At 35.2% G+C, this 13929-nt stretch overlaps 1 protein-coding gene across 1 annotated transcript; it reads left to right on the top strand.

The window, feature by feature from the left end:
- The first annotated feature begins 3552 nt into the window (after nucleotides 1-3552).
- LOC127732441 (uncharacterized) lies at nucleotides 3553-7538 on the top strand. The gene is made up of 2 exons (XM_052241476.1): nucleotides 3553-4690; nucleotides 7073-7538. The coding sequence occupies exon 1, from the start codon at nucleotides 3760-3762 to the stop codon at nucleotides 4675-4677; it is 918 nt and encodes a 305-aa protein (XP_052097436.1). The 5' UTR covers nucleotides 3553-3759; the 3' UTR covers nucleotides 4678-4690; nucleotides 7073-7538.
- The last annotated feature ends 6391 nt before the right edge of the window (nucleotides 7539-13929 follow it).

Raw genomic sequence — 13929 nt, 5'->3', positions numbered from 1 at the left:
AATTAAGTTGCTCTTGTAAACATCGACCTTTGCTGTCAGATAAAACAACCGGAACACTTTTTAAATTATTGTTAATGTACGAAAGTTCCTCAATTTTCGATAATTGTTTGCGTATGTTATTCATGTAAACATTTAAAATTAAAGTCACAATATTAATATATATAATTTAGGTCCTCCACCATGATAGATCCGTGATTTTGCTGGCTTGGCTTTATAATAATTAATAACTATATTTCTGATCTAAATTTCTATTCTATAAACTACATATGTACAGTTATGCTACAAATCTACAACTCCCCTTCACTTGGCTACACGTGCTGTTCTTATCTATAAAGTCATGAATATTCATCAGCTATGTAGGCGTGTCAAAATCGTATCATACGCGATAATGACCAGCCAGTACACACTGTATTATGATTTCATTAACCAATATTAAAAAGATAAATATAACACATCACAGAACGTATTGTATTACAAATGTTGTCCACATTGGTTGATGGTTGACAGTAAATTGATGTCAGACAACAATGAATATCATATGATGACACTATCAACCGTATTCCCTCTATCCCTTCCTTCTCAATAAATGATTTCGAATCAATCTGTATTCCAACTTTTACATAAGCAAAGATGCCACATTGAGGTCTGTGTAAATGTGTTGCATGTGAATAAAAGTCCATGAGATTAAAACCATTCAACATATAATGATCTATTGAAACTGACTCTTCAGCCGAAGTTTCTTGTATGAATATTAAATCATTCTGAGATATACGATCATCATTCCTATAATCATCAATGTGTTTGTGTAATGATCTTGCATTGTGACATAAAATTGCAAGTGGTAATTGCCTGTGAACAATCTGTTTCTCATTTCAAAGTCGACATATCTCAAATTTAACATTCTTGTCAATTGGGATTTTGTTTTTGTTAAAGTCCAGAAGATGGAGACCCTGTAGCGAGGTAACACGACTTAATGCCACATATACTATGTGACTTTGGATGCGTCCTTTGAGGGATACAACAGCATTAGAAAGTGCAATTCCTTGACATTTGTGTACTGTTGATGCTGCAGCTGGTTTCAATGGGAATTGTTTGCGAACAATTTGAACATTTTTGTATCTTCCTACTTGAAATTGTCTGGTAATGAAATGTATTGGTGACCAATTGGGATTGATAGAACTTTTGTAAAGTGATTTGCTTTTTTTCCATTGTGTTGCACCAATGTCTTTTTCAAGAAAAACAACCTACAGAAGTATCGTTTTATTTTTTGATATGTCGACATGCATAACTTGGCAGGAAGCCCCATTGGTTAGGCCATCTTTTATATCTACATTTTGAATCATCATGTAGTTTGCAGAAACTTTCAAAGGTAATTGTGAGAGCAAGTTTTGAGTTTTTTGTGGTGCAAGAGTCTTAGATATGTTTAATATAGAACCTTTGACATTGGTTGTTCCGTCTCCAGTTACATAATCAGATACCCCAGCAACATATAAATGGCCATTTATCCTTGATAATGAATATACATTGTGCTCATCAACAAGTGCATTGGAATTGAACAGATGTATATAATTGTCTATATTAGATTTCCTAGCTAATGAAACAAGTCTTGTAGATAATATATCAATGTCATTTTCTGTTTGTAGTCCTTCTCGGACTATATTGAGTAGATGTGCAAAATGAGCATCATCTGTCTGACTCATAACAGTTTTCAGTTCATAAAATGTAACTAAGTCTTGCCAAGATTAATTGCTAGTGGTCCATAATCTGCTGTTAACATAGAAAAAACCCACTGATCAAGAACAGGGCGTAACTGAAACAGATCACCCCCTAAAAGCAGTGATATGCCCCCTAACGGCTTTTTTGATCAAAAGATATCCTGGAGTCGGTCACTAAGGAAATTAAACATTTGAATGCCCACCATGGACACTTCATTTATAATAAGGACCTTTAACTTAACAAAATGAGATCTTAGTGTGTTCAAAGTGCTATGGTTTACTGGTATAAAAGTTTTCAAAGACTGGCTAGCAGGAATGTTGAAAATTGAATGTAGAGTGTTTCCTTTAATGTTGTATGCAGCTTTGCCTGTTGGGGCTGATACTACAACCTTTATATCATCTTGATTTTCACCTGCAGTGTCAAAATGTGGCAATAAGGCGTAATAAATAGCTGTCAACACATGACTTTTACCCACTCCTGCTCCGCCGGATAAGGAAACGTGATGGGGTTCATCATTTGTTTTGGTTGTATTCAAAATGTAGTAAAAGAAACATTTTTGCTCTGGATTTAAAGAACGAAGTAGTTCAATATATTCCTGGTCTGATAGCTTATTTGCTAGAACAATTTCTGTGGCATTGTTTGTACTTTTGGAGCATCCAATATCTTGTCCTATGTCATAATGTGGACATGAATCTGCAAGATTGAGTATAGATTCCATGTCTTTTCGGAGCTGTTCTGATTCATCCTCTGTTTGTCTTGCATTTGGAGCAATGTCATCTATTTCATCATTGACTATCTGTTGGTTGATATCTTAAATGCTTTCATCTGTAGCAAAGGCATCACACATTGCCTTACAAGGAGTAATGTGAGCTTCATGAATTTTAAACTCTTCTTTATAAGTGGTACTTTGTCTTTTGAGAGCACATTCCTCTCTCCACGGATAAAAGAGCATTAATTGCTCCCGATAGTGTACTAGTAACTCTTGATTTTTATTACGACTATATCTAACTGAACGTATTATCTTTGGGATCCTCCTCTAGACCAGCCTAATTCCATCAGGCAACTGAATTTACACTCCTGCAACTATCTCCTCCACATTATTGTCTATGCTATCTAGATGATCTACAGTGTCAGAGATACTTTTTTTTGTCAATTTGTCTTTCAAACAAAGATGCGAATTGTGACAATGTACTATTTTTAATATTACTTGTTACACTTACCTGATATCCTTACATTATGGATTATCTTTCCGGTATTTGGTCACATCTCGCTCAAAACGCTTGACTGATCAAGAATTCAAACCTCTCGGTGAATCAGTCCAAGCGTGAGAACCCCTTCAGTATTCTTTACGGCGAAATCCAAAGCGGTCACGTTTCTTTATTCGTCAGAATTAACGTGTCTAAGACACAAGTTTTTGCAAATTAAGTTTTCGTATGCGTGCAAGGATGACGGAAGCTACCGTTCATCACACGCTCAGTGAAGACGAGGTATTTTCTACTGCCAGCAGTCCAAAATCATCAGTGGCAGGGGATGCTCGGGATAAAATGGCGGAGCCAAAAGCCTCGAGAAAGACCAGTTCCCGTAGGTCCAAGAAAAAGGACGAGGTCGAGGAACTGAATAAGAAATGGGAAAGCCGTTTCTCACAGATAGAAACCAGGTTTGATAAATTTTTTGATTTATTTAGTTCAAACGATGGTATAAATATAAACAAAGATACTGTCACGTCAGGTGAGCAGAGACCTTGTCAGAATCAATCTGAACAAGATAGTGGCTCTTCAGGAGCGCACAGACTTGTTCAGGATTCTAACCATGAACATTTTCCAACAGATTCAGTCCGTGAAAGGGAAAATGAAGATGTCGTATCTTTGGCACCAGGCCTTAGAGAAAGACATGACATAGGTTTACTATCAGAAGATGAGTCTTCTTTAAAAAGTGAAACTGAAAATCCTCAAAAATCTTCATCAAGATTCAGTAAATATGTGAATGGTAATGAAAGTGACTCAGATGAGAACAATAATGATCACTTAAAATCTTTATTTGGGGATGATGTTAAGACTAAAAAAAGAGACAAGCTCTGGAGGTCTTATTCTTGACAAAAGTCAAATTGATATTTTATCTGGTTCTTGGAGGTGTAAAAATCCAGAAAGGTTGACAGCCTATAATGATGAATATAGACACAGTTTTCCTGTTCACGAGAAAACTAGTGATATTTTAGAAGTACCTAGTCTAGATAATATGGTACCTGATTTATTAGTGAAAAAACATGGTGCTAAAGCTTATTCAGTAAGCCAGAAAAGCAATTTATACAATCCTTGTTTAAAATCCCTTGAAAAGTTGGCATATCAAGGCCAGGTAGCTGCACGCATGGGGATAATTACTACAGCATACACCCAACAAGCTTTGGGCAATTTGTTAAATACTTTGTCAGAAAATGAAGTTAATCTAGACAAATCTATCCAACTTGTAAGAGACATATTTGCAATGTCTACAAAATCTTTGGACCAAGTGGCACGGGCTGGTGCATTTCACCACTTAATTCGTAGAAAAGCTACTTTAGAGGACACAGGTCTTAATGATATTAAAGAGCTTAAGCATCCACTTGTATCATTACCTTTGACAAAGTCAGGTGTCATTGGTGACAATATGGAACAAACTCTTAAAGACAGGGTTGACAAAAATAAACAATTAAAAGAGTTACTGCCTGAATTACATGTAAATAAAACTTTTTCAGTGAAAAGGAAAGCTACAGGCAATCAATTTTCCAATGATTGGTCTAAGAAACCAAAATTTGACAATGCACAAGGTTCTACTTTCACAGGTGCTAAGTCTAATACACAGCGTACAGTACAAAGAACTAGTACAGTAACAAGACCAGATAAAGACGACAAGAGTTCTGGTACAACGAACAATTTTCGTCGCTTTAACAACCCATTTCATGCCAAGGGGCAACAAAAGAAATGACTATCAGATCAAGGTAAGCAACTTTCATGTGCAAATGTTGCTTCCAGAGATACCTGTAGGGGGTCGTTTAAGCTTATTTCTAAAGGAATGGACAAAAATAACAAACGATCAGTGGGTTTTATCAATTATAAAAGAGGGCTACAAACTGGAATTTCAACAGTTTCCGCCAAAAACAGGAGTAAAAATAACTTCTGTTCCTGCAAAAGATTTAGAAATTTTACATTTAGAAGTAAAAGAACTTATGGAAAAAAGCGCTGTAGAATATGTTCCGCAAGCGGACATTTTAAACGGTTTCTACAGCACATTTTTCCTAGTTCCGAAAAAAACAGGGGACATGAGACCCGTAATAAATTTAAAACCCCTCAACAGGTATCTCCGAAAACAACACTTCAAAATGGACTCTCTGTCAACAGTTTTGAATGTAGTAAAACAAGGGGATTGGGCAATATCTCTCGATCTAAAGGACGCATATATGCATATCCCTGTATTTCAAAAACACAGACAGTATCTGAGGTTTTGTGTAAAAAACAGCCCTTGCTTACAATTTTCAGCTCTACCGTTTGGTCCAACATCAGCTCCTCGAGTTTTTACCAAAGTAGTATCGGTAGTAGCTGCACATTTACGAGCACAAGGCATCAGACTAGTAGTATACCTGGACGACTGGTTTCTAGTAAATCAATCATCTCTCATGTTAGTCCAGGATCGAGAGATAGTGTTGAATCTTCTGGTAAAGTTGGGTTTCATAATCAATCTAAAAAAATCCTCTTTAACTCCAACACAGAAAATAACATATATAGGTGCATTATTCCATCTGGATTTAGGAATAGTAATGCCAACACAAGAAAGAGTGTTGAAATTACAAAAAACAGTCAAAGTAATGAACTTGAAAAAACATGCCACAGCCAGAGATTTTTTACATCTACTTGGAATTATGGCTTCTTGCATAGAGATGATTCCCTATGCAAGACTTCATATGAGACCAATTCAAATTTATTTGCTGAGTCATTGGCGCCCCACTTCTCAAAATCTGGAACTGAATGTTCCAATTACACAATATCTAAAATCTCATCTGATTTGGTGGTCAGATACAGCCAACATTACAAAGGGCAGATCTTTACAACACTGGGAAACTCATGTGACCATAACGACAGATGCTTCTACATCGAACGGTTGGGGTGGTCACATGGATTCCCAGATAGTCCAAGGGACCTGGGCAGATATACAGAAAACTCAACATATCAATTGTCTAGAGTTGGAAGCTGTACTGAAAACAATACAACATTTTCTCCCTCAGTTGAAAAGGAAAAATGTACTTCTGCGATGCGACAACTCGACTGTTGTACAATACATAAACAAACAGGGGGGCACCAAATCAATTCAGCTTTGTCAAAAAACTTGGGATTTGTTGAAACTCCTAATAGAACACAAAATTCAGATAAAGCAGCACATATAGCAGGCAAAGCGAATGTGTTAGCAGATCTTCTATCACGGACAAAAATAAGACACACAGAGTGGTCTCTTCAGGAGACTGTAGCTCAACAAATTTTTGTCAGGTTAGGCAGACCGATGATAGATTTGTTTGCATCAGCGGAAAATCGCAAAGTGAAAATATTTTGTTCATGGTTTCCTCACCCGGAAGCATATGCAATAGATGCTCTGTCCATACCGTGGGACAATGTAATCGGGTATGCTTTTCCTCCGATCTGTCTAGTACCGAAAGTGCTCCAACACATGAATCGGTACAATTGCCAGCTAATTCTTGTAGCTCCTCATTGGCCAAGGAGACACTGGTACCCAGAACTGCTAAAAATGATATCAGATTATCCCATAAAAATACCAGTTCAAAAAAATCTACTACATCAGCCAAGAACAAAAATATACCATCCAAGCCCAGAAATATTCAGTCTGGTTGCATGGCCTCTATCAACAGAATTTTCAAAAAGAGAGGTTTTTCTAAAGAAACTAGACAACTCATGTCAGCTTCTTGGAGAACAGGAACTCAAAAGGACTATTCTAGTAAGTTCAAAAAATTCTGTGGCTGGTGTAGTGAAAGGGAAATTGATCCCTATTCTGCCTCTTTAACAGAAACTGCAGATTTTCTTACAAGTCTGTATACCAGTGGTCTCCAGTATAGTACGATTGGGGGCTACAGATCTATGTTATCAAGTGTTTTACCCCCAGTTGAAAAAATACCAGTAGGTCAACACCCATACATTATTCGTTTATTGAAGGGTGTTTTCAATTCAAGGCCTCCCAGGGTCAAACTACTTCCTGAATGGAATTTAGATAAAATACTTGAAATGTTAAAGAAAAAGCCTTTTGAGCCAATGAAAAAGGCTGAACTCAAGTTTATCACATGGAAAACTGTATTTTTAATTGCTATCACTACTTTCAGGCGTTGCAGTGATATACAGGCCTTACGTTTGGGAGATGGAAATATATCTGTACATAGCAGAGGAGTTTATTTTATTAGAGAAGGATTGTCAAAACAAGACCGTCCTGGACATTTTGGTGCTAAGATTTTTGTACCTGCCTTTGATGCAGAAAAGCTTCTTGACCCTAAAAGGGCATTAACGTACTATTTAAAGAGCACTGACAATTTTCGTGGTGAAAACAGACAAGATAGTAAATTGTTCTTAGCAATCAGTAATCCACATAAGCCAATTTCAAGTCAAACAATTTCATCATGGATTGTGAGTACCATTCAGATGGCATATAACGACAAAAAGAAATCTGTTAAGGCTCATTCGACAAGAGCTATTGGTCCTTCTTGGGCTCTTTATAAAGGTGCATCAATGAAGAACATCATGGAAGCTGCTGATTGGAGCAGGGAATCCACATTCACCAAATTTTACTTACGTCACATAGACCCTCATGTTTTATCGAAGTAAAAAAAAAAAAAAAAAAAAAAAAAAGAAGAAAAATACATAAAATTCGAAAAAAAAGAAGAAAAATGTGTACAGTTTTTTAACTTGTAATATAGTTTGTATAGTGTTGGAACTATTCATATCCGACGAGATGCGATGCAAGTTTTTAAACCTTTGTGTGTGAGATGAAAAAGACATCTATTTAATGTGTTTAAAGTCAAACATTTAGACTTTGTATATAGTGTAATATAGTGTACATTATTTGAACAAAAGAATTACAGTCCACCGCTTGAGTTGGGACTGCTTTAGAATCTATGGATATCCATAATGTAAGGATATCAGGTAAGTGTAACAAGTAATATTAAAATTGTACAATTTTGTTCACAAATTGGAATTTTGTGAACGTAGTTACACTTACCTGATATACTACCCACCTCCTCCCCATTAGTAATTCTTTTGGCAATCTGTTTGGATTTCGCCGGAGAATACTGAAGGGGTTCTCACGCTTGGACTGATTCACCGAGAGGTTTGAATTCTTGATCAGTCAAGCGTTTTGAGCGAGATGTGACCAAATACCGGAAAGATAATCCATAATGTAAGGATATCAGGTAAGTGTAACTACGTTCACAAAATTCCAATTTGTGAACAAAATTGTACAATTTCCATGGAAGTTGGACGTTCTGAGTATCTATCAAGGAGTCCAGCGCAAGTTACTTCTGTAGATTCATCGGGAAGTGTTTTGAGATGATGGCTTTAAAATACCGATACGCTTCTCTGGTGTAGACGTGTTGATAAAAATGACATCTCTAGAAATCGTGTGTCAAAGGAAGTTGGAGAAGCAGGTAAATTGCTTCTTGTGCAGAAACTTCATAGTGATTTCAGATCTACTTTAATAATTTTGAAATAACTCTCATTTTCTCCCTTACTCTAAAGTTTCCTCTTTTTTGTCCAACAAAAAGCACAGGGGATGATTTTTCCTTTGAACATTTGTCAAGGAATAAGCTTAGAGGATGTTTTTTCACCAGGTGCAATTTTGTAAGGCATGCCTTCCATCATCTGTAAAGTCTAAATTTGTAGTAAAGTGTCCTTGTTCCCTGAACCTGATACTTCTTCATCAGACTGTTCTACCCAATTATCTCTTGATTATTGTGATTATTGACTGGATGTTGTTGTTCTATTGTGATAATGTATCAATGTACGGCAGGCATTTCGGGATACAGTTTTCGATATGCAGATACCAATTACGGAATGTCGATGATTGTAAACCGTACACACACACACAACAAGTATTTACCACTGTTTTGACAACACATTGTGTTTTCACGCTTTAAATGATGATTTTCCCGGGTTCCCGGCTCATTTTTCGACAATTTCACCTGTCCCGCCAGACTTCGTTTCCCCGCACAATAATTTGACTTTCACATGTCACGCATACAAAAAATCGGCCAATCCCGCGTTACGCTGAGACCCAAATGAGACCCACTCTATTGATTAACTGACTGAATGTTTAAAACAGTATATCATTTATTGCATGCTTTATAGATATACGGGAAGTTTGACTAGCCATAAAAGCAGGTTCAACCCACAATTTTACCTTAAATGTCCTGTACCAAGTCAAGATTATGGCAGTTGTTATCCAAATAGTCTGTTTCTATGTTTGTTGACGTTTATTTTTGTCCGTTGTTTTCCTCTTGATATGTTTCGGTCGGTTTAGGTTTGTTACCAGAATTTGTTTTCGCTTTATCGATTTATGACTATTGAACAGCGGTTGCCTTTATATACAAACTCACCTGTAAAGTGGAACACATGTCAATGAGACAATAACCCCCAAAAACAAAATATACCATTGAAACAGCTCACTAGAGAATGGTAACCAATGTTCAACGCTACGACATGATTATTGTGTCCTGCATTCACAAAAATTGATAAGAATACAAATTAACAGAATAAAGTTAAATGTACGTGTCTTGGGGAGAATCATTTGATTGATTGATTGATTGATTGGTATTTAATGCCGCTTTCAACACTATTGTGCTATTTCTTGGCGGTCAGATTTTATTTGCCAACAAGCTTGGTGAAACTTTTGCGAAATCTTCTTCTTCTAACAACTACAGGGAAGATTTTAAAAAAGTTAAAAAACAAAAAGAAAAAATTAAATTAAACTTTAAATCAAAAAATGGTGAAAATTATAATAAACTCTTTTCTTTTGAAGAACTTAAAACATCTCTGTCAAAAGCCCATGATACAGCTTGTGGGCCTGATAATATTCACTACCAACTGTTAAAACACTTGCCAGATTCCTCGCTGGAAGCTCTTTTGCAGCTTATGAATAACATCTGGGAATCTGGTGATTTACCATCAATCTGGAAGCTTGCAACCGTCGTGCCTATTCCAAAACCAAGTAAAGATCACACGGATCCTATTAATTATCGACCAATTGCTCTTACCAGTTGTGTCTGTAAAACACTAGAACGGATGGTCAATGATCGCCTTGTTTGGTTCCTGGAATCCAATGGGCTTTTAGCCAATATCCAGTGTGGATTCCGCCAAGGTCGCAGTACCATCTTGTTCGATTCGAATCATTTGTCCGTAATAGTTTTGCGAAAAATGAACATGAAGTGTCGGTCTTTTTCGATCTAGAAAAAGCCTATGATACTGCATGGAAGTATGGTATTTTAAAAGATCACTTTGATATGGGGTTGAAAGGCAATATGCCAAATTTTATTTCGAATTTTCTATCTAACAGACAATTTAATGTTAAGAGTAAATTCAACCATGTCTGATCTGTATGATCAAGAGATGGGTGTCCCTCAGGGCAGTATTTTATCTGTTACATTATTTAGTCTTAAAATCAACAGCCTTGTTGAAGTTTTAAAAAGTAATATTGAAGGTTCATTGTATGTTGATGACTTTTTAATATGTTATAGAGGCAAAAATATGAATAACATAGAAAGACAATTACAGTTATGTCTTGGAAGAATTGAAAAATGGGCCTCGGAAAATGGGTTTAAATTTTCCACTTCAAAAACGGTCGGGATGCATTTTTGTAACAAAAGGAAATTGCATCTTGATCCAGAACTCACTTTGTACGGCAACCCAATTAAAATGGTTGATGAAACCAAATTTCTTGGGTTAATTTTCGATAAAAAGTTAACCTTTCTACCCCATATCAAAATGTTAAAATCGAAATGTTTAAAAGCATTAGATATTTTAAAAGTTGTCGGCAGCACCGACTGGGGTGCTGATCGCAACATTTTACTTAATTTATATAGATCTCTAGTTAGATCTAAACTAGATTATGGCTCTATAGTGTATGGCTCTGCAAGGAAGTCCTACATACAGATTCTCGATGCTGTGCATCATCAGGGTTTGCGTCTCTGTCTTGGCGCATTTAAAACCTCACCAGTTGAGACTCTGTATGTAGAGGCTGATGAGCACTCACTCTTTAACAGACGTTTGAAGCTTGGACTTCAATATGCTGTCAAACTAAAAGCCTACTCAGATAATCCTGCCTACAGCTGTGTTTTTAATCCAATTTATGAAGATATTTTTGCAAAACATGAAAATAAAATTCCTCCGTTAGGTATACGTTTAAAACCACATTTAGCTTCTTTTGATTTAAAATCTGTTGCTCAAGTTGAAACTTGCAAATGTCCTCCATGGGAACTTGCCAAACCAAAAATAATATTTGATCTCCGTGAACACAATAAAAATAAAACAAACCCTCTTTTAATTCAGCAACACTATGCTGAAATCAAAGCCAATTATTCAGATTTTTCAACTGTCTATACTGATGGATCAAAAGATGGTGACAGAGTTGCATCTGCTGCTGTCTTCAGGGACAGAGCTGCAACTCTCCGTTTGCCGTCTGATGCATCGATCTTTACTGCTGTTTCAGAAGCAATAATTTTGGCTTTGAAATTTATTGCTTCTTCAGATAAATCCAAATTTATTATATGTTCTGATTCACTTTCATGCTTACAAGCTATACAAAATACTAAAATTAAAAACCCAGTAATTCTCAAAATTTTATATGGAATGAGGAATTTAAAAATTCTTCGTAAAGAAATATTATTTCTATGGGTGCCGAGTCATGTTGGAATCCTTGGAAACACAGCTGTAGACCTTGAGGCAAAGAATGCCCTGGGTGACCCTTTATCTAACTGTGATATACCATATACCGATTTTAAATCTAATATTAGAGAATATGTTTTTAATATATTGAAAAATGAATGGAGTAAAAAAGATGATAATAAATTACATGAAATTAAACCTAATTTAGGTAAACCTTTCAATAATGTTATGTGCAGAAAAGATCAGTGTGTTATTTCTAGATGTCGTATTGGTCATACTAGAATAACACACGAATATCTTTTAAAAAATGAAGTAGAACCACAATGTATACCTTGTAACTGCAAGTATACTATAAAACATGTTTTAATCAATTGTATTGACTTTGCTGATATTCGTAAGAAGCATTTCAATGTTAATAATATGTATGATTTATTTAATAATGTTCCATTTACAAATATTGTTTCATTCTTAAAAGAAGTTGGAATATATTCAAAAATATAAAAATGTTATTATATTTAAAACGATTTTAAATTTTATCACGTTATCTTAATGTTCATTTTTATTTGTAAATAATCAATTTGCTTTAATCTAAAATTTTAGTTTATTGTCTGATTTTAAGAATATGCTTTAAATTGTAAAAAATATTCGAATTAGCTCTCGCCGCGATATAGCCTTGTTGTTCTAATGCGGCGTAAAGCAACCAACAATCAATCAATCAATCAGATTTTATTTGTGGAGGATGTCGGAGTCATTTGAAGTGTATCCAACTGTGTTTTTGATTTTGGTGAAGTAAATTTGCTACATCATTTCAATAGATATAATTTGATAGTGCAATGGATATTTGTTTATTGTTGCATATCTAATTTTTGTTACATGGATTGAACTATTATTTCATTATTACAGTGTGTTAAATGTCCTTTAAAACCATAACCCATGGCGTTGCACCTTTTAAAGGAGTGAGACACAGAACATGCATACAACCGGAAACTACATGTGACATATACTATTGGTATCGGTACCGGCTTGACCCGGAACTTGTTAATTATTGGTAATGTTAAATATGTGGAAAATAAAAGGTCCTGGAATGGTGTAATCTTTAATCAATATTAGTTATATATAAAGTTGAATTCTTTGAGTTGTCGTTTTTAAGTGATGCCGGCTAACAAATTGGACCTCGTTATTTTAGTAGTATAGATATCATAACAAATGATAGCCTATTTGTGTTGCAGAATTTACTAATGAACCTATGTTTGCAAAATTCGGTAGCACAATTGTAAGTTGCATGGTATGTGTCGAAGAGTGCCACAAATGTAGAACCAGAGAAGCCAAGGATAATTGTAATTTAAATGATTAAATACTTCAGGAAAAAACTAATATCAGAAGAGAAAGTGGTTTGCCCTAAGCAGAAGCAGTTACAATTGGTTGTTACATTTTTTCTTATTTTGTAAAAAGTAAGTAAGAGCAGTTACGAATTAAAAAAAAAAAGACTTTTTTATTCGTGCTCATAGAGGGCAAAGTATGTTTGCGATAATTAAATCAATATAATTTTGCATTTGAAATTATTTTGATGATGTTTTTAAACATTATAATACTGAAAAATATAATCTCATTAATTGTGCATTTTACAGATGTAAATCATTCGGATAGTAACAAAAAACCTTTTCAGATTTTAAACTTAATGAATTTATAAATTAACCTTATTCGTAAGTACCTTAAAAGAAATAAACTAATGTAGAAAACATTATCTTTTCTCTAAATACACTGACAACATCCTATGTACATTGTTATATCTCAGAACTGATTGATTGATTACCTTACGCCGCATCAGACTTTCAATTGCTTGACCAATATGATGTGTTTAGCCTCATTGGAAACGGTAACTCAGACCTAGACTCGGCTGAAATTGACGATGACCTAGCTGCATGGGCTCAACAAATCGAGACCCAACATCCACCCGTCGCCATTGCTGCAACGGTAAAACAACAACAGATGAATAAAAAGAATTGCTGTTAAAAGGTAAAACTAAATGTTTCGTTAAATATACATAATAAGTTTAATTGTGGAAGGGGGTGATACACATTTAATATATAATTTGTTGATTTAACACCGAAGCTGTGATCGACATCTTGCAAATAATTCCTCTTAGTTCGGGTTAGGTTTCATCTTGAACTTACAGTTAGGGGATATTTTCGAAATCCTCTCTATTAACTTTAGAGATGAAAAACGAAAATAATAGCGCTGTTTCTTAGCTTTTTTCCATGTACATACAGTAATTATGTGTCAGTACCTTAACAATCGATACACAATGATT

The sequence above is a fragment of the Mytilus californianus genome, unplaced genomic scaffold (assembly GCF_021869535.1).
Source record: "Mytilus californianus isolate M0D057914Y unplaced genomic scaffold, xbMytCali1.0.p SCAF_24, whole genome shotgun sequence".
Classification (NCBI taxonomy): Eukaryota; Metazoa; Mollusca; class Bivalvia; order Mytilida; family Mytilidae; genus Mytilus; species Mytilus californianus.
This window is presented reverse-complemented; position numbering and strand designations above follow the sequence as displayed.

Bases quoted from the DNA above. Each gene is read 5' to 3' on its own strand.
- LOC127732441 (XM_052241476.1), top strand. From the start codon at position 3,760: ATGATGTTAAGACTAAAAAAAGAGACAAGCTCTGGAGGTCTTATTCTT.